The 27,044-nt window shown below is 39.5% G+C and overlaps 1 protein-coding gene and 1 long non-coding RNA gene across 2 annotated transcripts; both read left to right on the top strand.

Annotated features, from left to right (window-relative positions):
• Positions 1-7,361: 7,361 nt before the first annotated feature.
• LOC131236047 (disease resistance protein RPM1-like) lies at positions 7,362-14,736 on the top strand. Its single transcript, XM_058233138.1, has 2 exons — positions 7,362-7,521; positions 11,960-14,736. The coding sequence occupies exon 2, from the start codon at positions 11,968-11,970 to the stop codon at positions 14,734-14,736; it is 2,769 nt and encodes a 922-aa protein (XP_058089121.1). The 5' UTR covers positions 7,362-7,521; positions 11,960-11,967.
• A 3,650-nt stretch (positions 14,737-18,386) lies between these two features.
• LOC131236028 (uncharacterized) lies at positions 18,387-19,250 on the top strand. Its single transcript, XR_009166500.1, has 3 exons — positions 18,387-18,490; positions 18,741-18,880; positions 18,926-19,250. It is a non-coding gene; the product is annotated as an uncharacterized LOC131236028 (long non-coding RNA).
• The last annotated feature ends 7,794 nt before the right edge of the window (positions 19,251-27,044 follow it).

Here is a 27,044-nt window from a genome sequence, read left to right as displayed (position 1 = left end):
AAGGTGGATTGTCTATTGACACCCTTGTGAGCTGACTTGGCATGATTTGATTGAGTCGCGTGTTGATGATAGAAATGGAAGAGTGGATTAGATGTGCCTTGGCCTTATCCAAGATGGTGCAACCCTTACCTTGAGGCCCACTTTGATGAATGTATTCATGATGCCCATCTATTTTGCTAGGTCATTTTAGCTTATGAGCTCATAAATGAAGTAGATTAAAATCTAAGGTGGACCACACTATAAGAAATAGTTGTGATTTAATATTGGACCATTAAAAACTTCCCAAGGCACAATGTAATGTTTATTTCTCTACCATTAAAAACTTCATAAGGCTTATCATAATGTTTGTGTTCTATCCAATTTGTTAATATGGTCACAAAAATCCATATGGAGGAAAAAAAAACTAATATCAACTTCATCCAAAACTTTTGTGGCCACCTTAGAAGTTTTTAATGGTCAATCACACCACTGTTTCCTATTATATGGTCCACCTGATATTTAAATTTATTTCATTTTCTAGGCTCATGCATTAAACTAATATGAAACAATGGATGGACAAAATAGAGCATGGGATTGCCTAATGATCAAGTCACCAAGGATAACTTTGGGTGACCTGACCTGACCTGACGTGAAAGGATTTGATTTGGCACATGTTTAGCTGAGTATGTATTTGATTGGGCCTATCTTTATGGCACAGTTAGACAACTTGTTTGTCATGGACAATCCCATCCATCATTCCATTTGATTCATGGCCATTAAGGTAGCATTGGAAAGAAATCAGCCATTTTTAAATAAAATGAGTGAAAAAACGAGGCAAATCCAAATCGAAAGTGAACCATACATCATGAAACGGTGGTTATTGAATGCTTGTAGGCCGTAAACGCTTTGAATTTTAAATCTTGGTAGACATGGGCATTTGAGTGACTGACACAAGTATTTAAAACTTGGTTTATTCATGTTTTGATTTTCTAAACATTGTTATTGTGTGATTGATGAAAGGGAATTGCTAACTGTAATCAAGGAGAAATCCAGTGAAAGTTTGTTTGCTTTTATGATTCCTATTCTTACTTCCTCATTTATGAATAGTGTGAAAGATATTTAGATGATGTTTCAAATTGAGGCATGAGGATGTTTGTACGCTTCAATATTACTAAGAGTTTCCGTAATGTTTGACTTGTATTAGTGATTTGGATGTAAGATGCCCATTCAAAGTTGAAGCAATCATTAAGAGTGTAGGCTCAGGGTTCCACAATGCTTACATGGATGCATGATATAATCTGCTTATCAGGTGCAAGCCACTATATGGGTTGCCTTGTGTAAAATTCACAACAGTGTACAGATTTGATGGGCCACACATGTACATTAAATGCTTATTGTCCATTTCTTTTGCATATGTTTGCCTGTCAGATTTGTGACTGACTTGATTCTTGGACCCATCCATTTCTTTTGGATATTGTCTCCAACTTGAAAATCAGAACTGCCTAAATTTTGCACAAGAAGATTTAATCAATCTGGTACATCTAATAGAATTGTGCAAAGCTGGGATCTCACACGCATTTTTCATATTAGCATGTGCAGCTACATGTGGACGGGCATGGCTCCAACTTGAAAAGCAGAACTGCCGAGATGCTCACAAGGTGTGGTATAGGACATCTTTTGTTGTACGATTGTGACACAATCTAGTTAGCTAACATGAATCGGCTCATCTTTCTTCCAAACCAGGCATGCATTATTCCACATCCTGTCAATTTTCTCTGTATGGATGCATTGTGCATGAGGGCACAATAGTTTAACTACAACTTGCATGAGTAGTGAACCCTTGGAACAATTTGCAATTTGTAATAATGGAAGATACATGAACGCATCTAACACTGAAAATCATTTTGATGGAGAATCTACTTGTATGACCCTTAACATCTATGCATCTTATTTCTCTTCCATCTCAAGGTGGCATGACCAAGACAGACGCTCAGACCCTTTCAGAAATTAATCCTGATGTTGTGCTTGAGGTAAGAATTCAACTAGGAATCTATTTATGTGGAAATTATTCATTAAAGGTCCTTGACTTGATTGTTTCAGATCTTTGCATATTGCTTGATGGTCATGTGTTGTTTATGCATTCACAGGTCCCATGATCATGCTAGGATGTGTGCTTATGCTATTAATTGTGTTCCTATATAATGCACATGCGTGGTTAGTTTCATGTGGATGCAGTGTTGCAATACTGAAGAATGTAGTGTAGTACCCATGGAAGGATCTTGGGAAGCAATCTTTAAGTGCTTACATTTAATAAAATGCACATTTAAGTTATTGATTATTGTGCTTACTGAAACACTAAAGATTTAAACTGAAGATACAATGGTATTTCAACACCATTTAGCTATCAAATTGGCATTTAGCAAATAAAATGGCTAGAGGCCCGAATTCAATGAGCAATATTAGATTGTTAAGATCGCAGAATCAAGTGTGGATTTGGGCTACATTCAACAATGGGGCCTCAATTTGTTATTTTGTATGCTCTTTGTTTTTTTTAAAGGGTAATTTGTATTGTCTGGGGTTGCCAACTTGCCATGCATTTATGCAATATGGTGGATGAGAACTAGACATTAAGAATTGTGCACTATTTGAATTCTAGCTCATGTTTTAATGGTAGCTACATTTTAGACAACAAATGCTACAAATGTCACACATTTGCTTGCTAAATGGGACTCAACAAATTTTATTTATTTTTACTTTTATTTGTAAATTATTCATTTATAAATGGAAAGGGTGAACATGTGAACACATGGTAGTGACGTAACATTAGCTAGCAGCTCGAGCCAGAACAGATTTTGGCATGAGTGTGGGAATGCTGAACGAGTGGCACAATTGGTGATATGTACCATCTGCATATACTGTTTAATTTCCCCAGAAAACTGAAGCAAAACTTGTTCAATCTTAATTCTTTGCCAGGAATGAGCTATCTATACCAAGTTTCAATTTTTATTTTTATTTTTTGTCTCACTTTATATCTTTGTACAAACTAGATAAAAACCAGAAAACTAAGTTGAAATGGATAACGACCAATATGGAAGCCTAAAATCGAACCCTTATTGCATTTTTATCACTCTAGTCTACCAAGCCTTGAGAAATTCTAGAAATTCTATACTCCCATAAGTTCTGATTCAAAAACAGGCAGAAGATAGGTGGAGTTAATATGTCTATCTCATCTTTCAATCCAAATTGCATTTTTTTTTCATATTTCAGAAATAGGAAAATACTTGTTCTTCGGGTGTCTTTTCTAATACTTTCAGGTGCTTTCTTGTACTAGCCAAGAAATCAAGTGCATGAAGATTCAAGTACTAGAAATCAAGTGATGCTAGCAATGATCTGCAGATTTTCAATGCTGAGAACTTACAGAGCAACAGTAAAATCTACTACAGGTTTGTTTTCACAACCAAATTTAGGTGGATGCCCTTTTTTGTTGGTGGATTGGTGGTGGCCTTTTTCACCAACTTGGTGTCTACTTTGAGGCTAAATCATTTTTTGAGTTTTGCGATACTGAGTAATCTAAGAAAACCTGAAGTTTCTGACATCAGTTTCTGATGTAGAGTTTGAGAACCAAAAATGTTAGAAATATGAAGAAATTCTACGTCCACATTAAGATGTTTCTTGTTGCTTGATTTTTGCAGGTTCATATCTATGTAGATTCTCTCAGGAAAAGGTTATAGCTCAGTATCAGGTAACACCATTTTAAGCCAGGTTTTTTTTTTTGCCAAACACGTAAGGAACCCATCAGAACATGAACTCAATCCTCGTGTACCGTATCATTGGATAACCACATGCATTATGACTCATCAGATGTATAGTTCTGGATTCACCATCTATAAAAACATGTGTACAGTTGAGTGGGAATGAACCATCCATAAACCATGTGTGCAGTTGAGTGGGAATGAAAGGGACTAATTAAGTCTGGCAATAATGTGAAGGTTCATGTAACTTAAACTTTGCAATCTATTCTTGGTTTTCATTGTCATAAGGCCATAAGATCTAAACATTTTAGCCCTATCTATTAGTTGTTGCATGTTAAGGGTGTCTTCATGTGCAAATTTTTACACTTTGCTATATACCAATATGTGAAGACTTTAGCTGCATTGTACTTAGTGCTCTTTGCCTCCCGATATAAAGCAATCATTGTAATTTCTCCATTTCTCTATGTGCTGTCTTCACTGTAACTTAGCTGCACTGGTCCTTTACAATACTATTGTGTGGTTTTTGGCTTTTTGTTAATCCTTTGCTTTTGAGATGACTCAACATTGGGGAGATAAATGGACCCTCCTTGAAACCATAATGATAATTTTTATAAGCAGGCTTATTGTCATTTGGTCATGTTTCTATTCTTAATAACTTCTCTGAACTCTATGTGATGTGATAAGATTGTTTGTGTTTGGATGAATGTACTTTTATGTTTAGATGGCTAGTTTGGATTTATATGGATGTGAATGTGAATATGATGAACTATATTATATAACAGGTGTATATTAGGAAGAATATGATGAAATATGTATATATTGTAACAGGTATATATCAGAAAAAATATTCCAACAATTTTGTGCTAGAATATTTTTTAAAAAAAATTTTAAAAAGAGACTTTTACCTACGAAAATTTTCGTAGGTAATAGTTTTTGTAATTATTTTTAGCAATGAAAATTTTCATCGCAAAAAGTTGAAGGAATATTTTTTAGCAGCGAATACTTTCGTTGCTAGAAGTAGAACGAATATTTTTAGCAGCAAAAATTTTCGCTGCTAAAAAGTCTTGTAAGTTTTTTTGAAAATTTTCGTCACTAAAAGTGGAACGAATATTTTTAGCAGCGAAAACTTTCGCTGCTAAAAGTCTTGTAAAGTTTTTTTAGCGACGAAAATTTTTGTCGCTAAAAGTTGAACTAATATTTGTAGCAGCGAAAAGTTTCGCTGCTAAAAGTCTTGTAAGGTTTTTTTAACAACGAATTTCGTCGCTAAAAGTTGAACTTATATTTTTGGTAGCGAAAATTTTCGCTACTAAAAGTCTTGTACAGTTTTTTTAGCGAGAAAAATTTTCGTCGCTAAAAGTTTAACGTATATTTTTGGCAGCGAAAATTTTCGCTGCTGAAAGTCTTGTGATGTTTTTTTAGCGATGAAAATTTTCGTCGCTAAAAGTGGAATGTATATTTTTGGCAGCGAAAACTTTCGCTGCTAAAAGTCAAATTTTCGTCGCTAAAAATATTGCCTTTGGCGATAATTCGAAATTTTCGCCGATAAAACCCTTCTGCCTCGGTCTTTTAACGACAAAAATTTAGCGACGAAAATTTTCATCGCTAAAAGTAGGATTTCTTGTAGTGACTCCGGCAACTCGACAATTTCATAATATGACAACCAATACCCATATAACATAACAACCGTGACTCCATGGGAAACCACAACCCATATAACATAACAACCACAACCCATCTAACATGATAACCACGACCATAATTACAATACAATATGAAGAACAGTTCTCTTCTACGGGCACCCAACGAGCTGAAAATCTCTGTTGAGAATGTCTTGTTTAAGCCTGACCGACCTTCTCTCAAGCTCTAAGCTTGGCATTGCGATACAATAGATGTTGCCCTTCTCTCAAGTTGTTATGGTTTATGGTAAGGTTCAAACAAGACATTCTTAACAAATTTTTTCAGCTCGCCGGGTGCCCGTTGAAGAGAATTATTTTGCATATTGTATTGTAATTATGGTCGTAGTTGTCATGTTAGATGAGGTTATGGTTGTTACGTTATATGGGTCGTGGTTTCCCATGGAGTTGTGATTGTTATGTTATATGGGTCGTGGCTATTATATTATATATGTCGTGGTTGTTATGTTATATGAGTTGTGGTTGTTATATTAAACGGGTCGTGGTTGTCATGGATTGTAGTTATTAACATGGGTCGTGGTTCGCATGTTAAATGGGTCGTGGTTGTAATGGGTCATAGTTTTCATAGGTCGTGGTTGTTGTGTTATATGGGTCATAGTTGTCATGTTATATGAGTCGTGGTTCTCATTTTAGGCCCAAGGCCTATAAAATGAAGACTACGACGCATATAGCATGGTAACCACAACCCTTACCTCATGGGTCGTGATTGTTATGCTATGTGGGTCGTGGTTGTCATGTTGCATAGATCGTGGTTTCATTTGTTCACTTCCTTTTAGACCAAACCATTGGTACCCTAGCTTTAAGGCCCACAATGGGGTGATCTGATCCATCCACCTTGTTAGCCAGCTCACCGTGGGCCCAAAAAGTCCTGACATAGGCAGTGTACACTTCTAACATACATCATAGTGAGCCTGTAAAGTTTCAACAGTCACCATTATTTTTTATTATGTAGGCCACACGAGTACTGGATCGAGCTGATATTTGGGCCCTAGCCCTAAAACGACATGGCAAGAAGGATCGGTGGCATGGATGAAACACATACATGGTGGTGGGGCCCACAGACCACCGAGCACCAGCCATTGGCTGGTGGCAAGGGGAGTAGCCAATCCGTCTCTTTCTCGGGGGTTGAAACAGAAGGTAATTGCCTATTCACTCCAGGACCGTATGACTTCTGAACCAAGGACAGGGGCATTTTCATCCGAAACAATATCCAAAAGTTGTAGGAAAGCTACTCTTAGGATATCTAGAACGTCATAACTTTTTAGGTAATTTGACCAAACTTCGAGGTCAGCATGGTCAAAATCCCTTTCTCATAATCAACATTAACTCCAGGATGCTATCCTCGCAAACACCGGTCTCTCATTTTATACGTTGGTTTCCAAAGCCTTGGACGGATGATTTCACCTGATCAAAGTGAGTATTTCTTCATCGATAAAGAAACGTTGGTAAAATCTGATGGACGATCCTGATCGTTGATTTTGATGATTCAGGTGTTTAAGCCAAGAGACGCATTAAGAGCGCTAACTTTCCCTAGACATACTGATTAATTTTGTAGACTGTACTTTACAAGAGTATCTATGATTGTATATATGCATGTGTAGGATCTACACCTGCCATCCATGTTTACAACCCAGACGGACTAATTCATGAGCCTCCCTTTCAATGCCACTCACCCTGAAATTCACATGGTTAAATAAAACCCACCTGTTCGATCAATGACTTTTAATTTGACGGTTGAAAGGAGTAAGATTACCTGATAATAGGGTCTTTGAGCGGTACTCATTCACACGGGGATTGTTCACCATTAGATGGTGAATGCATGTTCTAAAATGTGTTGGTGAAATAGATGGACAGAGTGGATATAGCACTGATATCATGGTGGGCCCCACAGAGGTTGGGTTAAAGTCTGTGAAGAGGAAAAGTAAAGCATTTCTATTCTATCTTTAAAAAACTCATCCTTTCTATCGAACACTTTCGTCCTTTCGTTTCCTTTCCTTCTCAGATTTTGAGTGAGTGGTGTGAAATTCAGGTTCCAAGAGCTAAACGCTGAGAGTTCTCCAACGCGGTCGAGAAGCAACCTATAATTTTAATTTCCGGTATGGCTCCCTCTCTCTCTCTTCTGCCCATCCATTGAGTTCGTTTTGGTCATGCACTCAGGCACACCGAGAAGTGGATTTCTTGGCCCACTGTGATGTCCGTGTTTTATCCACACCGTCCATCCATTTTGGTAGCTCATTTTAGGTTGCGAGCCGAAAAATAAAGCAAATCCGAAGTTCAAATAGACCACACCACTGTTAAAATCTTTCAATGGCCAATCATGATGTTTATTTATCATCCAACCTGTTCATAAGGTCACACATCCCTTTATGAAGGTTAAAAAACAATATCAGCATGATCTTAAACTTCCGAAGCCAAGAAGTTTTCAACGGTAGACATTCAATCCTCACTGTTGCCCGAAGTGTGGTCCACTTGAGATTTGGATACACTTAAGTTTAAGTCTCACAGGGTCATACTACCAGGGATAGCTCTGGTGGAGGGTTCCGTACGCAATCCAGTTCTGCTTACCACTCACCACTATTTGTCATCCATAGGGTCCATTTCATTTTTTTATTTTTTTTTATTTTTAATTCTAATAAAATAAGATATGCATGACAACTGCATATATATATACGGCTGTATAGATCTCCTAAGATATATTCTACTTGTACAAATATATTATTATAAAAGGAATTTTTAAAAAAGTACCTTATTAATATAATATTTATATTTCAATACTTTTTTAATTAAGTTTTCATTAAGCTATCTCATTAATCAAATTGTTATCAAATGGTACCGTCACTTAGTTTTCTTTAAAGTCAGTTAGTTTAAGGAATGATTATTTTTCTAAAATGACAAAAATTCACATTAAATAATGAGGTTGATTAGGGCCCCTTGGATACAACCAAATAAGTTACTTCTTCTACTTACACATTAGATATATAAGTAACTTATTTTTGATAAGTAAGTTTGGTTTATGATTAATTATAAGTAATTTTTGTACTTAAAATTACTTAATTACTTCAGTTAATATTTTTTTCTTTTTTACTTTTCATGAGCTGCTAAAAAGAAGAATCAAGAAAGGCTAAAGAGAGGATAAGTAAATAAGTATGTCTTTGCCAAATATACTTATCTGTTTAATAGGTAGAAACTAAAATAAGCTACTTGAGACATAAATAACTTAGCTTAAGTAACATATGATCCAAATGTCATCTTAATAATCAATAAGTAGGTATGTACATGAGTAATGCTCCCTAATGAACCCTAATGTAGGAAAGCTATATGTGCTCAAAAGGAAAAAAGCTTTTAACACTGAATTCGTCCCCACGCAGTCCACTTCAATCTTATCATAGATTTCCTGCCAAAGATTTCCGTGTATAGGGAAGCCAAGTGGGGCCCATCGTGAAGTTTGTGAGAAATCTACTCTCATCAATTTTTATTTTTATTTTTTAGCTTATTTTAGGACATGCTACAGAAAACCAATATATAAAGAGAGAGACAGCAATGCTCCCCATAGGTGGGTTCGAGTCCTTACCTCAATGGTGGACTTATAGGAGTTTCAACACGATGTCTTGCGTTCAATACCGATATGTGGTGAAATATGAGGTCTTGGTTTCGACTCCCATAGGTGGTGAAATCCCTGTATGGCGGTGAAAGAAATGCCTGCCTTTGAAACCTTTTAAGCTATACCTTGATGTTTATATGCCATCCAAACTATCTATAAGATCATTCCAACTAAGATAAAATGAAAACTCAAAAAACTTAGCCTGATATAAAACTTTTATATCTCAATAGTAGTCATTCAATCCTGGGTGTTTGCCCACTTGAGTTTTAGATCCACCTCATTTTTGGTCGCATGTCGTAAAATGAGCTCTCAAAACAGGTGGACAAAGTGGATTTGTCACAAATATCACGGTGGCCCACCTAGCTTCCGTGCAATAAAGCCTTGGCTAGGAAATCCATGTCCAGCTGGAAAAGGATTGCGTATGGCAGGAGCGGGACTCTTCTAGCACTATCTAGAGATGGTCTTAGCAGGGGCTTCGTGGGGTTAGCATGATATAAATGTTTTATCTAATCTGTCCATCCATTTTGAAAGACCATTTTAGGTCAAGAACCCAAAATGTGGGTAAATTGAATATTTGACTGGACCACACAATAGAAAGCAGTGGTGACAATGACCCCATTGTTGAAACCTTCCTAGGGCCCACCATGATTTTTTTTGACATTCAACATGTTCATAAGGTTACATGGACCTGGATGAAATGAAAAAATAAATATCAGCTTGATGGAAAACTTCTGTGGCTTTTAAGAGGTTTTTAGTGGTAGCCATTCAATCCCCACTGATTCAGTGGTGTGGTCCATTTGATCATTTATTCTTCTTAAAGTTTGAACTAATATATTAAAATGATTTTTCAAAATGGCTGGACGGTGTGGATAAAATACATACATCAGGGTGGGCCCACAGATCTCTGATAGGACTATCTGCCTTCATCTTTTTCTCGGCGGGGTGGTACCCAATCCACGCCCAACTTCAGTTTACATCACCAAGTTCTCTGGGCCCACCATGATGTGTGATATATCCAATCTGTTTATCCATATGGCATGATTATTTTAAGGCATAAGCGCAAATATTTGGCGGTTTCAGAGCTCAAGTGGACCATACCACATAAAACAGGGGATAATAACCACCCTGTTGAAACCTTCCTAGGACCCACCATAATGTTGTTGCAATCCAACCTATTAAAAAGGTCACACCGACCTTGATTAAGGGGAAAATAAATATTAGTTTGATCCAAGACTTCTGTAGCTCAAGAAGATTTCAATTATAGGCGTTCAATCCACACTACCTTCTTTAGTGTGGGCCACTTGAGCTTTGGATTAGCCTCATTTTTTGGCTCATTCCCTGAAATGAACTCTATAAATGGATGTACGGTTTGAATATAACACATACATCATGGTGGCCCACGTAACTTGGTGATGTCTCTCTCTACATATAACATTTTCACTATAATCATATTCCAAATAAGTTGTTGTGGACCCATCCTGATGCATCCATGACATCCATTCCAACCATCACACACGTGGTCCCTTGTTTGGCTGTATGCCCAAAAATCAGGCCAATTGATAGCTTAGGTGTGCCACATTAGCAGGAAAAGTTGTGTGGGGGAGGGCATGTGGCGTGACCTCTCAAGTGTTCCCCATTAATTTTTGAGTCCATTATCAAACATGCATGGTTGCCCAATGCAGGTTAGAGTGGATGTCCTGAGCCCATCATGATGATCCATACAATTAATTGTGATGCAAGCAGTTAGTCATGGGCCCCATCGTGATGTGTTGACATGCACCCTAACCATCATGCATCTCGTCCACACCCTCTAAGCCCTTGGGAGGTTTCAACGGTGTGCATCACTGTCCCCTTGTTTTCTGTAACAGGGTTCACTTGAGCTTTGGACCTGCTTCATTTTTAAGCTCATGCTCTAAAATAATCTTGCTGAAATTGATGGACGGTATGGATACAACACATACATCATGTTGGGCCCATAGAACCTGGTGACATCACTTCAGCAGCTTGATAGCTACTAGAGGCCTCAGTAGCTAATCTGCGTCCCGGATTCTCATACAAGACTAACCATGTTGCGTATATGCCATACAATCCATCTATATGAAATACCTACCTCAGGTGATGGTAGATTCAATTAAAAAATCAGGCTATTTTGAAACTAGGATGGGGCGTCCACTTCAACTCTTCCTTATACGTTGGCCCGCAACGATTGGCCAGATTTTTGGAGGTCAAATGAGATAATACATAGATGATAGTCGAAGTGGATGTCATCAACAGATCACATGGGGCCGACAACATCCTTTCACCATTGCCCTTGATAATTTCCAACATGTGTGTATATAGAGAGAGCATCCCCGCCAGGTCCGGCTAGGGCAGGCTCCACAGTCGTGTATGTGAAATTCATTAGGACCATCAAGTTCGTCACCCTATGTTAGTCTAGGTCAAACATTCAGGCAGATCCGTGACTCAGGTGAGCTCCAGCAGTAGAAACTGTTTGGAGGGGACACCAAACCTTGATTTTTATAGGGTCCACCATATTGTGTATGTGAAATCCTATCCTTCTATTATGGGTATCACCAATCTTATGCCCAGGGCTCAAATCCCAGGCTATCACACAATTCAGGTGGGCTCAGGTGTTATCAAGAGTGGTCATTCTCTCCCAACTTGTTCCCTTGGTGTAGCCCACCTAAATCACGGATTCCCCTGGTTTGTTTCGCCCTTTACCAACATGATCCAATGTATATAATGGTCCGAGTAGATTTCACATACATGTCACGGTGAGGGTAACCGTGTTTGTCTTGGTTTTCTTCCAGGGAGGATCCTATATCTCTACACCCGTACATGCATACATATATTCAAAACACAGTAATATATAGCTGAAAGAATAACTTAATATTTCTTTCTGACATTGATTGTCTTCGTTTTCTATTTTACAGAAATTGCGATGGCAGAGAGTGTTGTTAAATTATTGTTAGAAAAATTAAGTGCCCTTCTAAATGAAGAAGTATCTTTACTAAAAGGAGTACGCAAGGAAGTTAAAGAAATCAAGAAGGAACTTGATAGAATGCGAGCCTTGTTGAAGGATGCTGATAGAAGAAAGGATAGCAATGAAGAAATGAAAACATGGGTGGGAGAAGTAAGAGACGCTGCGCATGATGTGGAGGATATCATCGACGAGTTCTTGTATCGCATGGACAGGCCACGACGAGGTGGATTCAAGGGTTTTCTCATTGACACTATCCATATCCCCAAGAATATCAGCGACAGTCATCAGTTCGCCAAGCGACTTCAAGAAACCAAGGTTAATGTTCAGAATATTTTTCAGCGAAGAGTTGGAGACGGTCCCAGCCAAATAGAAGAAGTCACCAGATCCTATGATGTTAGCGAACTGTGGCGACGTGATGTAGAAACTTCTCTTTTCAAAGCGGACAATGACATTGTGGGGATGACGAAAGAAATAGATTTGATAGTAGGATGGTTAGTGGAGGAAGAACAACGGCCCACGGTGATTTCAGTGACAGGGATGGGTGGGGTGGGCAAGACCACTCTTGTCGCTAAAGCCTACAAGAATCATCAGGTAAAGAAGCTCTTCAACTGCTACGCATGTGTTTCTGTCTCACAGTCTCTTAAAATTGATGGGCTACTACGAAGCATCATAAAACAATTACTTGAGGCTAAGAAAGAGGTCGTTCCAAATGACTTAGCCACCAAAGATGCTGGCGAGTTGAGGCGGATGGTTAGAGGGCTTCTCGAATCAAAAAAGTACCTCATTATCTTGGATGATGTCTGGACTGTGAATGATTGGAATAAATTAAATGTCATATTTTCAGATTGTGGATGTGGAAGTAGGTTAGTAGTTACTACGAGAGACTTTAATGTGGCTTATGCAGCAGGAGAGGGAAGACGTGTCTGCAAGCTTAGGCTTCTGGATCAAGAAGAGGCCTGGGTGCTTTTCCGTAAGAAGGCATTTCCGAGTGAACCCTGTCCTTCAGAGCTTGAGCCATTGGCTCGATCTATACTAGAAAAATGTGAAGGCTTGCCACTCGCAATTGTTGCCATGGGCGGCCTCCTCTCATTGAGAGACAAGACTGCATTGGAATGGAGTCGAATCTACAAAAACCTAAGCTGGCAGTTGACAAACAATCAAATGCTTGAACCACCAAAGCGCATCCTGCTGCTTAGCTTCTATGATCTACCGTACCGCCTTAAGCACTGTTTCCTATATTGTTGCATTTTTCCTGAGGATTACTTAATTCACCGCAAGCAGCTGATTAGGTTGTGGGTGGCAGAGGGTTTTGTGGAGGAGACAGGTAAAATTACAATGGAGGAGGTGGCAGAAGACTACCTGAAGGAACTCATCCACCGAAACATACTTCAGGTTGTTGAGACGAACGAGTTTGGAAGGTTGAAAACTTGTCGAATGCACGATATTGTGCGTGAAGTGGCATTATCAGTAAGTCAGGAAGAAAAGTTCTGCATGACATATGATGAGCTGCAAGCAAGGCAAAATGGCAAAGTCCGCCGCATGTCAATCTACAGTAGTGGTGAAATTAATCATTCGAGCGTGGGTATGACACATCTTCGTTCCCTCATGGTGTTTAATGGAAACATGTCCCTTTCATCTTCTTTAAATACGATGGCATCAAGCTTTAGATTGCTGAGGGTCCTAAATCTAGGAGGAGTTCCCATCGAAAGCATACCAGATGAAGTGACTAACATGTTCAATTTACGGTATCTAAACTTAAGTGGAACTAATGTTAGGGAGCTTCCAGAATCTTTATGGAAGCTACAGAACCTTCAAACACTGGAAGTCAGGAATACGAAGCTAGAGAGGCTACCCAGTGGGATTGTGAAGCTACGGAAACTACGCCACCTGTCTAGTTATCGAATTACTGACAAGACTTGTGATAGTTTTGATTACTTCAGTAGCATCCAAGTTCCTATAAGAATATGTAATTTAACCAGTTTACAGACTCTACGTGCTATCGAAGACAAAGAAGGGGAGATTGTTAGAAAAGTTGGGAACTTAACCCAACTGAGAACTCTTAGCATTTCTAAGGTCAGAGAAACCCATGGAACTGAGTTGTGCAATTCAATCGGAAAGATGAAACACCTTCTGAAGTTGAGTGTCACTGCAAGTGCAGAGGAAGAAACACTTCAATTGGAAGCACTCTCTCATAACACTCCACCGCTTCTTCAGAAGCTTTACCTGAAGGGGCGTTTGGAGAAGGTGCCTCGATGGCTAAGCTCCCTTGTGAACCTCAACCGTTTGTCATTGAATTGGTCAAAGCTGAGAGAAGAAGATATGCTTTCATCACTCCAAGCATTGCCCAATCTGGCATTCCTTCACCTTCAGAATGCCTATGAAGGGCAGCACTTGTGTTTCCGCGATGGACGGTTTACTAAGCTCAGGAACCTTTGTTTACGGGATATGAAACAACTAAATCGGATAGTAATAGAAAAGGGAGCATTGGCAAGCATCCAACAGCTAAATCTGATCAACTGTGGAGAGTTGAAGACCATTCCAGAAGGGATTGAATACCTCACCGGACTCCAAGTGCTCCTCTTATGGGACATGCCAACGGAATTGACATATAGGTTGAAACTAAGAGATGGATTCGAGGAGAACCATAGAAAGGTGGGGCACATCCCCATCATTCAGTGTGGTCAATGGACAAACGGAGAGGGATGGGTCGAGGAACCACTCAAATAATCATCCATCCATCATTCGTAGATGAGGTAAGTCCAGCTGTACAAAGTATCATTTCTCGATGAATGTGCAAATTTATAAATTTATTTCTAAAATATATCGCGTCATGAGTAACTTGTCAGGCTAAGTGTACTAGGGTCACCGTGATTTATGTATTTTATGGATTAAACTGATATTTGTGTTTCCCCTTCGTTCATGTCCACGTGATCTTGTGAACAGGTTGGTGACAAATAAATATCGTTGTGGGACCTTAGAAGGTTTTAACAGTGTAAACCATGATTCCACTGTTTCCTGTGGTGTGGTCCATATTAGCTTTGAATATGCTTCTAAACATATAACACCCTGTATTTTTCAGTACTCGATGTTACTAAGTAACCTAACTTAGTACAAATATTAATCTAGTTGAATTAGGTTGGATCCCTTTTTCGTCGGAGGGCTAAGTGGTGAATTGGGTCCCTTTTCCACGATCCCTCTTGGAGCCCACCCAGAGCAATGCTAGGGCGGGCGCCCCCCTCCCTTCTAGTTGTGAAATGGATCAGGCCTGTCAAGGGGACATTCAAGCTGAATGTTGATGGATCGGCGCTGACCAATCCAAGTCCGGCAAGAGATGGTGGAGTGTGGAGGGACAACAATAGCAAAGTGATCTTCGCCTTCTATTCTGGCTTCGGGATTGCTTCCAACAATATGGCCAAAGTTCGGGCCATGTGTGAGGGGATGGAGTTATGTGTCAAACTTAGAACCAACAAGGTGTTAATCGAATCAGATTCCAAATGGCTGATTGATTGCATTTTAGGAAAATCCACACCGGCTTGGATTTGGAGATATTGGCTGGAGAGGATCAAGGTGCTTGCCAACCGGGGTAACTTTAGCTTTTTCCATATTCCGTGAGAGGTGAATGGGCCGGCTGATGGCCTGGCAAAGGAAGGTAGTTCGAAGCAAATTCATGACTTAGTCAAAAATCTGACGAGTCTTCCTCAGCTAGTGAGAGGAAGTTTGTTTCTGGACAGAGTTGGGATCGGTTCCATTAGGAAGAGTAGAAGTACATTTGTATAGCACATGATAGATGGGGCCTCAGATTTTTGCATGGGCCCCATCCAAAGAGTTTTGTTCCTCTGTTATGTTCCTTTGGGCTGTCAGTTTGTTGGTGGTGAGGCCCGTTCTTTGTGGTGCCCCCCACCCTTTTGTTCCGATTTTTTTATCAATGAACTCAGGTGGTCTATTTTTTTTTTTTTTTTTTTTTTAAAGGTCCATGCAGTACATGTAAGTTATTTAGGAGCTTCTGACATATAGGCAAGTAGCTTGACCATGATGATGCTGTTGTTGTTGTTGTTGTTGATGATGTGGTTGTTGGTAGTGACGATGATGGTCATGATCATGATCGTTATGCAACTGTTGGCAATGATGATAATGATTTAATGAACTGCAATGTACTCCATAAGTTTAACAACCATAAAATATTTTGCAATGGAGACAATGAAGATGATTACCAACATCTGTGAGAGTCTTGTGTTCGTTGTCAATGACTTGAACATTTACGTTCATTACAGTTTAAATTAAACCGTTGAAAACAGTCTCAATCCATATATTAAGCCATCCATCCACTAATGTTGAGATGAACCATCACATCATCCGTATAACCCATTTTAGGACTCCTTAGATAAACTATGAATCAACCACAACGTTCCATGGATCGATCCAATGATAAATTCCAATAATTTGACCATCGGGCTAGCAAGAATCACTAGTTGGCCGTAAGATCACTAAGTATGGTCCATCTGAGTTTAGGATACACCTCATCCTTTAGGTCGGCACCAATTCGAGTTGACAAAATAGATGGAAGATGTGGATTAGCTTATTTAAACCTTGGATCGATGGATCCACCATCCATCTAATGTACAAGTAATATCAAACGATTTAACACTCGAATAGTATATATAGTTTAGTGGCTCAATAGATAGGAGTATTGTTGAGAATCATCTAAACTGGATTAGGGACCACTCAAATCAAATGTATGTTCAATCCAACCGTCAACTTAACTTAAAACAACAAACTAGCTCAATATGACATTATCAGTTATGATTCTTATAAAAGGCAGGTCCTACAAATGAATAAATAAGTGTGTGTGTGTGTGTGTGTGTGTGTGTGTGTGTATAACAAGTGATAATGGCATAATAAGATGAATAATATTATTAAAAACGGATTTTAATTAATAACAATAATGGAGTCATTAACATAGAGAGAGTAGGCTGGAACACATACAAATGATCCCTAGAGCTTTTTGACCGTTGATGCTCGAACCCATAGCAATCTGACCCTCAGATCAGTGGAAAGCTGCAAATAAATACTCCGATCGCAGCTTACGGCCCACTGAAGCCTTGGATCCACATCATCTTTAGCAAGGTGTCCTAATATGACCTATGGAATCGTTTGAACGGAGTGGATTTTAATCCAACATCATGACGGACCCCACCTCAAAGCGCGAGTGCACGGCGGAGATGTGCACTCGCGGTGCACCATTCCAGTACAACCGATCAGAGCTCGCTGACCCGTGCTCTTTCCAAAAACAGAGAGCTTTGCTCTCTCTCTCTCTCTCTCTCTCTCTCTCTCTCTCTTTTCCGACGGCCGACGGAAGCGTCCGTTTGGGACACGTGGTGGCCACCATCAAGCCTCACCTTGATGATCTAAACCGTCCATTCGTTCGAGGGTCCATGCGTGACCAAAACCTGATACGTTTCACATGATCCGGCACGTACGCCTGCACACGATCGTTGATACAAGAAGACCCTACAAACACAGTTTCCATAAACGGAAACTGTTTTCCGTGAGCCAGCTTGGCGATCCGCGTGGGGGTGTTTGGGTCGATCTAGACCGTCCCAAAAGAGGCCATCCTAGCCATCCATTTCCCTTTTTAGGAGCTAAGGACTTGGGAAGAAAACCTGCAACCGAAAATAGCTCTCCCGTAGCCGTTTCTTCCCTATTCAAACCCACCATGAAAATGTCCTTAAAGCTTCGAACAGTCGCCTCCACAAGCTCCTGTGGACCAATCTGAGGTGTCCAGTAGAAGCAAAACGAAGAAAAACTCGATGCAGCAAGGTCTGCCATTAACGACGGGTTTCCTTCTCCACCGCACCTGTCGGGCCATCAGGTGATTTTCTGGTCAGAATTAGAGTTCCCTCTGGCCAAGGATTGAGGGAAAGAAAGAAAGGAAAAAAGGGAATGGAGAGAAGAGAGCGAGACGGAGAGCTGCAACTGCCGCAACTGCTGCAACAGCACTACACCACGCAGCCGAGATTGCTGAGCAGGCCGCTCGTTTTGCTGAGTCCAGATGTTGGACGTGTGTTGCAGGTTTCGGAAATCCGATTCTCTCAGAGGTGATCTACCATCGAAATTGTTCCGTTTGCAGCAATTGCAAGTCCTTGATTTGAGTGACAATGATTCCTCTGGCTGTGATTTTATCTGAAAGGTGGGCCGAGACCAGCCCCTTGATGGACCGTAACTTGGGCTGAAACCAGCCCTTAGGCGGGCAATGATCTGGGCTGGAACCAGTCTCTGGTTTGGGCCACGTGAGGGGCTGAAATCAGCCCAAACTCAGGCTTCTTTTGAAACCACGGTGGGCCACATTCCAAACCACGGTGGGCCTCACCAAGCTGCACGCTGGTATCAGGTGGGCCACACCATATACAGTGGGCCGCACCCTATAAGATCAGGTGGGCCAAATCTGTTTTCCGGCCCAGATTTCAGGTTCTCTGCTCATCAGGTGAGCCATTTATCTTGTTTGGTGTTGACCATTGGGCAGCTCTTTTGACTCTGCTCGGAAACATACGATCGGGAGCATTTGGCCTATTGAAGTTTATCTGTGGGGCCCATTTTTTTTTTTTTATAATCAAACCATTGCTGCAGTGGGACCCTGATGGACAGGAGATACCCAAGTTGGTCCGACCCATTCAATATATCCCTTGTTAAATTTTGACGGTGCCCACTAAATCAACAGCTTAGATTATCTTCAGGTGGGCCACCCTCAGAAATTGGGACGAGCCTGCTGGGGCACTTGTTTGGGGCCTAGCAAACTAGGCCAGTTAAGCCCAGTTCAGATTGGTTTGTAGATGGGAACCAGGCCCAGTTTCTGGGCCACCTTTGGAGCCATTAAGTTGGGCCAAATCAGGCCCAAGATTAAGTCTAGTTCGGGCCTTAGGCAAGGCCAAACTCTAGGCCCAATTTCCCATATTAATGAGCCCTTACAAACCCCACACAATGTCGATTATTTAAGGCCTTGGATAAGAGTGACTAATACAAACTATGACTATTAGCATTAGTCTTTACTATATTATCATTAATAAACATTCTATTATTATTACTTGAATTATTTAAGAGATTATTAGTCATTATAAGAATATTAGATAATGTTGGCATATTTAAATACGAACTTGTGGATCATCATTTTTAATATTGACCGGTTAATATTTCTACTATGAATGAATAGCTGTCAATAGACTATCTACGCTAATAACAGTCGTTATAAACAACGTTACGATTATTAGATATTCATATCCTATTCATTACTCAGAAATATTACCTTAGATAGCAGGTCATACCATGTACGACCATCATAACAATTATTATTATAATGATGAGCTAATATTAATTATATCATTAATGTTAATAGTTATGTTATAGCTATTAAATTAACATTTCAATTAATTGTCCATTAGCTAGAGCTCAAATCCCAAGACCTAAGCCTAGAACTAAACTCGAGGGTGAAACCCTAAACCTAAGTGATCCAAACCTTAGATTATAATCTTGGCCATAGAGAGTTTGTAGAACTTTGATCTAACCATACAACTTATAATTCGTGATAAGATCCAAGTCTAAGGGCGTGCGCTCTTCCTAATAACATTGGGAGGCGAGGCAACAAATAAGGTGATGATTCTTCCCCTTAAGCTTTCCATCTCCAAATTAGTTCAAGTTATAGTCTTTATTAAGAATCAAAATTATTAATTCATAGCATGTGATCTTTTACATGATTTATATCTGATTTTCGGTTGATAATTGTGAAACATGATTGCATGCAATAGTTACTTACGTGATAGCTCTCATTTCAATTTATAGTTCACATCATGACCTGTTGTGATTATTATGCTTAACATATGCTTGCTATGATATAACGGTATATTTTCACATGAATTGTTGTAAGTCACTATGGACCTATATTCACTACACTTATTAGTAGGTAAGCCCTCTTGTGTATGTGAACTCATACTTAGGATGTAACATGATGGAGTGTAGAATGGAATGGACTCTCGATTGGAGGTTATGTGGGACATGGAATATTAATGTGGGATTTACTACCCATAGGTCATACGGCTTGAGTGACTTAGAAACGATCTCTTTAACTATCTTGGTTTAATCTTATCTAACCCATTTGCCTTTTCGATTTAATGTACCGAACACCCTTTTTCCGCTGCGATTTAATGTCTGTCCGATGTTTCGATGATTTCCTTATGTGCCTTAGGATGGCCTATACCATGAGGTGGAAATCCCTACTTATTGAGATTGATTGGCCATTGATCGATGGTTTCCATTAAGCATCCTAAGCCGGGGGAATCTCATGAGCTGGGGATGGTGGTCATGGGACACTATGCCCGAGCTGTTGGCCTACGTTGGGTGACGAGCCCCCCGTAATGACCATTGAGTTGCTAAAATTGGCTGATTGTAATTGGATTAATAACAGTTAACTAATCATGCATTCATAGCATATTGGCAATAACAGGTGGCTAATTCTTTATGTTGTAGCACGTGCCCTAGAGTTGTTGGGGTATCGTTTCGCTAGCTCCCAAACCACCGACTATCGACCCATTGTTCCGACTAAATGATCATTTTCAGGTCGATGATTGCATGGGTGACGAGCCCAAGTCCGACTGGAAGTGCATTCATGCATCCATACATATAAAAAGACTGCATAATGTTTTGTTTTGATTGTCTTGTCATTTTAACTATGCTTAGCTAAGGCGACGATGTGTAATTTTGAGGGGAATTTACACTGAGTTAGCCACTCATCCATGAAATATATAACCGTACAGATAGCACAGGTGGCTTAGGTGATATGCAGGTTCAGACTGATGAGGAGCCGTTATGACGGTCAAGGATGCATAGTTGTACCTACCAAGGAGGCTGTGCGACCTTACGGCTTTAGTTTATATGCTTTTATATATTTCTCATGTATGTAAATATTGTAATTGATAATGCTGAGACATTGGTGTGTATAAGTCATTATGGGGAACCTCTTATATATTTCAAATGTAAATGAAAATTTTCCTTTATGCTGACTTGTCCATTCTACGCTTATTTGTTAACTCTGATAAAAGAAAAAGTTTATACATGGGATTTGGTGCTTTTTAGGTTAACACTCAGGTTTTTAGGAAACGGGTCATATACTCGGGTCCTGAAAACACAAGGCGTTACACAACACTCTATAATGAACTGGAAAAAACAGATCTTCAGTGTAGATAAAATACATACATTCATGGTAGGCCCAACAGAATTTACTCATTGTCATAAAAGTGTGTTGAGTTACTTAGTGCGCAGATTAGCTAATGACACGTTGAGTAGCAAGACTCCCTATTGAAGTGACATCACCATGTTGTGGACCTCATCAGGGATGGCCATGTACGAAAAATCACACATATGTAGAGAATTTTAACTTTTCTGGTTATAAGGATATTATAAAGACACACTACAAGAAAATGAGGCTTTAACCTCAGTTTAAAACCGTGGCTAAAAAGGTTAAAAACTGAGGCTAAAGCCTTTAGCCTCAATTTTTCCTCAGTTATCCAAACCGAGGTTAAAACTCCTGTAGCTAAATGCTTTAGCCTCAGTTTTAACAATTGAGGTTGTCACGCCCCAAACTCGAAAACTGGGCTCACAGAATTTTCGATCACCGAATCCGGTACCGACAGCCTCCGTAATACCCCATTCTCAGCTCCCAACACCCATATGCCAGATTCTGATCTTGGGATCCTACAAGGAAGATTTTTAGTATGATTTTTTTGAATGGTTGATCTGTTTAAGCGATTACACATTGTGTACGTGGTATCAACGCATATTGAAGAGACGAACCTGTTTGATATATCACACATACTATGGTGCACCAGCTTAATAGTAATGAGAGAAACAATAGCAACTCCAATAGCAATTGCATGCATCTTCAAAAAGTATAAGTCATCTATATGAGCAAACCACAACTCGTGAGTTTACTGCGTGGCGGGAATAAAACACGGCTTATCAGGGCGCTTCCGTAAAGACATGCAAAACAACCATAGGCATGTTATCAATCCAGCATGTTATCATATGTGAGCAGGTTGTCAATTAAGCATGTCGTGTAACTGCATATGTTATTATGAACATGGCATCAATAATAGGCATGTCACTCAACAAGAGACCATGAATCATTAAAATAGCCAATCATTATGAACAAGATAATCAAATTTCATTTTCTACTCTATGGTGTACGATGGAAAGGCAATGGCAGAGCTAGCATGTGGAGTCATAGTAAGCTAAATGTCACATGCTAAGGATGCAATGCAATATGCAATTCAAAAGAACTAACAAGCTGGAGTGTGTAGTCGAGATGATAGTACGTGGTATCATAAGCTATGAGGTTTATTACAAGGGAATTCTATCTAAACCAGTCCCATACCTAAATTTGGATAGCTAGATTCAATGTGGCAAACTCCTGTAGCCATTGCGAAGATACATATAATGATTTGGTTACGCATCACCAACTTGAGTGGATAGTGGATGGATGAATGAATGAGTCAAGTACTGAGTATGTAACTGCTGTACAGTAGCCTACCAACCACTAGTAGCTCACCCAGGCCCTTAAGCCCCGCCCACATTAGTGTTCGCCCACGTGTATCTGCCCACGTGAGCAACAGTGACAGGATGTCATTATATCAATACCGTATATCTTTGGGATCATCACCGGGGTCTAGCATAATGCTGTCAACTATACCAAGGCTATGCGATGCAAGGCATGAATGTTATCTGTCATACCAAGGCTATGCGATGCAAGGCATGAATACTATCTGCCACACCAAGGCCATACGATGCGATGCAAGGCCTACATAGCTAATGTCATATGCAAGATGCAGCTTAAGTATACAAATCGACATATCAATCCAACTCATCTCTGGAGCATCATATATCAGTATAGTTCTCTCTGGATAATCACTGGGGTCTAATACACTATACACCACATTGTCGCCCTACACTGGAAGCACAACCGTGCAAGCGGAAGAGACATCACTACCTGCCTGACTATTAGACTGCCAATATCTATCCGCCACGTCGGTAGCGGACCCATTTACGAGCTGGTCAAACTCAGCCTAACAATTGCCCCCTACCCTCGGGCGGGTAAGGTCACACTCCCTTCCAACCGACCACGACATAGTGGAAGACGTAGCCTCTTGGTATTCGGTTCTCATGCGTTCATACATCCACTCGGTTTAGGCATTGGAGCATCCTCCATGGTACATAAGGGTTTGGAGACTTTCACCCTGGGACATCCTTTGCGCCCCCATACTTAACAAGAATTTTCGATGTCCAATCCTGCCATCCACGCTATATCTGCAGAGATTACAGCCCTGATGTTGCTAGGGCATGTAAGTGCAATGGTTATTTACCCCTTTGATTATCAAATTTTATTGTGTTAAAATCACAGTCTGTGTCTTGTGTAGCATATTAATATACATGTTCAAGGCAATACATCACCTGCACAAGAACAAAGATCTACTTCAAGAACTAACATGTACAAAGGGGGAGATTGACAATGCTTCAAGTCAAGAACAAAGAACTAAGATGTACAAAGGGGGAGATTAACAATACTTCAAGTCAAGAACAAAGATCTCCTTCAAGAAATGTGCTGATGAGGATCGAATATTGCATATCAGACCCTAAGTATTGCCGAATTTTACGTCCATGATAAGGCTTAATGGAATATTTTAATCGTGTTTTTGTTGCAGGGTGTAATTAGGAGCGTTGACTGAAAAAGAGTATTAAAAGTATTGATTTGATACTCTAAAGTCACCAAAGCAAAGGACGGACTCCAGAGGACTGAGATCAACGGATTTACATGCCAGGGATCCGAGAAAATCAAGCCGTTCATGTTAAAGAGGCCCAAAAATGGTCCAGAATACAAGATCATAGGGTTCTCGCCATCCGATTGACTCGAAACTTCATAAATGTGATGGGGACCATAAACTAACCGTAAATATTAAATTTTAACCATTGGATCACTCGGTAAGTGGCCCAAAGGACAGATCAACCCATTAATCTCTAATTTTAGGCCCACCTACAATCTGAATATGCTTCAAAATTGTCCTCAACGGTTTAAATAAGATGATAAACAGGATGGACGGAACAGATTTCTCAAGAACATCACAGTGGACCCCACTTCAAGTGGCTGGTGTAAACAGCGGGTGTACACCGGACCAAACGGAAGGGTCAAAGTCGGTTTGACCGACCATCTCTCGACAAAAATGGAAGTTTTCATTTTTACATCGCCCATAAGGCCGATGGTCGGTTCACAGTTATGGGCCCCATACATTATCTAAATGGACAATCTAAACCGTCCATTAGAATTCCACTACTCATATTACTATCTCCTAGGTGACGAAATTTCAAGGTACAGCGGAGATTGATTTTTAACCGCCCAAAGGTTGGACGGACGGTTGAATAAAAACTACATGGGTCACACCGAAACAGACTCAAATCAGCCATTCCAAACCGAAATTGCGATGGGAATGAAATGAACGGAGTGGATTGTCCGTAGAAACCAGATAATGGGCCCCACCATCTGTCCAGCATAGAAACAACATAGGTTCTGCGTCTGAGAAAATCGGACGATGTGGGCCGGTTGTGTGATATTGATCACGGCCGGATAATTGATCTGAACCGTCCGAAATGTCATTCAAGGGGTTCTTACCCTCACCACGATGGCAAATTTCAAAGAAGGAAAGAATTTTCATCTCAAAATGGACTTCAATCGCAATCAGTTTCTGTGTTTTCTTGCGTTGAAACAGAGGGTCCACTGCAAACGAGAATGCGCAAAGAAAGTCGACTCCAGCCAACGCATCTTCTCCGCCTCCGTCAGTCGTCTATATAAGAAAGAGAAAGAAAACGTGAGAGTGATATCTCGGCTTGGGGATCCGAATTCCTTGGACGTGCACAAGAGGGAGAGTAGAGTTTGTAGGGTTTTTATTTTTATTTTTATGTTTTATTTTTTCTTTCTTTTAAGGTGTAGCCTAATCATGTTGCTAGGCTAAACTTCTTAGTTAGGGCTAAGATGTGAAGCTTGTAGTGTGATTGGGTTGTTAGCTTTGCTTTGATTCATGGTTATTGAACTTTTGTGGATTTTAGTTTGATTATTAAGGAATACTTTTAGTTTTTAATGGTTTATTGTGACTCAAATTATAGTAGATCTGCAATAGCTTTGAGTATGTTCTTTTCATTATGAGATTGTGAACTTAGGAGGCCCTGTTGTTCACCATTGTCTCCTTGGCATGGTTGGGTGATGGAACCCCTTCATAACTTTCACAATTCTCTTGTAATTGGCTGTGGGTTTGGTAAATTGTTGTTGATTGCCATAGTCTCCTAAGCATGGTTAGGTGATGGAATCACTTCCAAATCTACACCAATCGTATTTGTTGATGATTAGATCCATGAGACATTCAGAGATCTGACAAATCTCTTCTTACCAACTAGATAGGATGGGACTCTGATTCCAGTTGTGTCCTTGAATCAATATAAGGTAACTTCCCAATTGCTACAAGTGGATCCTTGGCACCCTAGTTCCCACCTTTATTTTTATTAGTTTTTAATTAATTTATTCACAATTATTCCCTCATAATCGCTTGATTTAGATTACATCTTATTTTAGTTCTAGTTCTATTTAGTTTCAGATTACGTACAGGTTTCAGTCCCTTGGGATTCGACCTCGGTCTTACCGAGTTTATTACTACATCACAACCCTACACTTGGGGAGTGAACATGCAGGTACCATCTATTTTAGAATATATGCATTTATCAGCTACATTATGCATAAAATCATGAGATAGTATTTTGGAATTTTAGGTTAGAATTTTTTCTATTTTTAGAAACTAATCTGTTTTCCTGTTTTGTAGGATCCTGACATAAACTTCTAATTTGGTAACCCCTTTCTGATTTCTTTACTTCTTCTATTCTTAGAATTAGGATTTTAGTTTTAGAAACTTTCTTATTCTAGGTTTCCTTTTTAGAAACTAACTTTCTATTTTTAGGAATTTTCTATTTCTAGGCTTTCATTTATTTTAGAAATTTTTTTCCTTTTTAGAAACTAACATTGCTTTCTATTTTTGGATTAGGATTTCTAAATTAGAACTTTCTAACTTTAGGTTTAGAACTTTCCTCTTTTGTTTTTAGAAACTAGGTTAGTTATTTTCCTTTTTAGAAACTCTTCCTAATTTTAGAAACTAACTCATTTTTCCTTTATTTTTAGAAACTTTCTAATTCTAGGTTTATGAAACTTTTTTTAAGAAACTAACTTTCTATTTCCATTTTAGAATTTTCTAACTTTAGAATTTCTATTTTTAGGAACTAATTTCTTTTGTTTTCTTTTGCAGGATCTTAACATAGGAATTTCTAACTTGGTACCTTCCTTCTAACTTCTCCTCCTCTTACTTTCCATATTGTTGTAAGATCTTTTCTTTTGCTTTTCTTAGAATTAGATTCAGAGTTCGGGTTTCATCATGTATATGCACGAGTGGGACGTCAGTATGTTGAGAAGAATAACATATATTGGGATGATGATTATGATAGAAATCAACCTATGTCTCAAAACTTTTCTGAAACTATCATCGAGAACCGATCAGAATATAAAGATCTACCGGTTAAGAAGTCCTTACGTGATCATGTGCAGGAGAATAATTACACCCCATGGATTAACAAAATAGTACGTGAGTGTTAGGGTTATCATAACTATGCGAGTGAGAATTATTATCACCCATCCGATAAAAAGAAAACAATGCGTGATTATATTATGAGTGATAATATGTATTACCAGCCACCAGATTCTCCCACATGATCCGCATGACTATGATCAGTGGAAACATCAAAATTGGAAAGATGAACCAGCAATACACCCTAGTGAACATTTTCTTGGATCTTCTACCTATGAAACTCAATCAGAAACGACCTAAGAGGAGACACTTCAGGGTGACATATATGATTTTTCGGGCCTTAGAAAAACAATAGAAGCACTCGCATTGCGCATTGATCAA

The sequence above is a fragment of the Magnolia sinica genome, unplaced genomic scaffold (assembly GCF_029962835.1).
Source record: "Magnolia sinica isolate HGM2019 unplaced genomic scaffold, MsV1 ctg129, whole genome shotgun sequence".
NCBI classification, from domain to species: Eukaryota; Viridiplantae; Streptophyta; class Magnoliopsida; order Magnoliales; family Magnoliaceae; genus Magnolia; species Magnolia sinica.
Note: the sequence above shows the minus strand (reverse complement) of the source record. Positions and strands in the feature narration are given on the sequence as shown.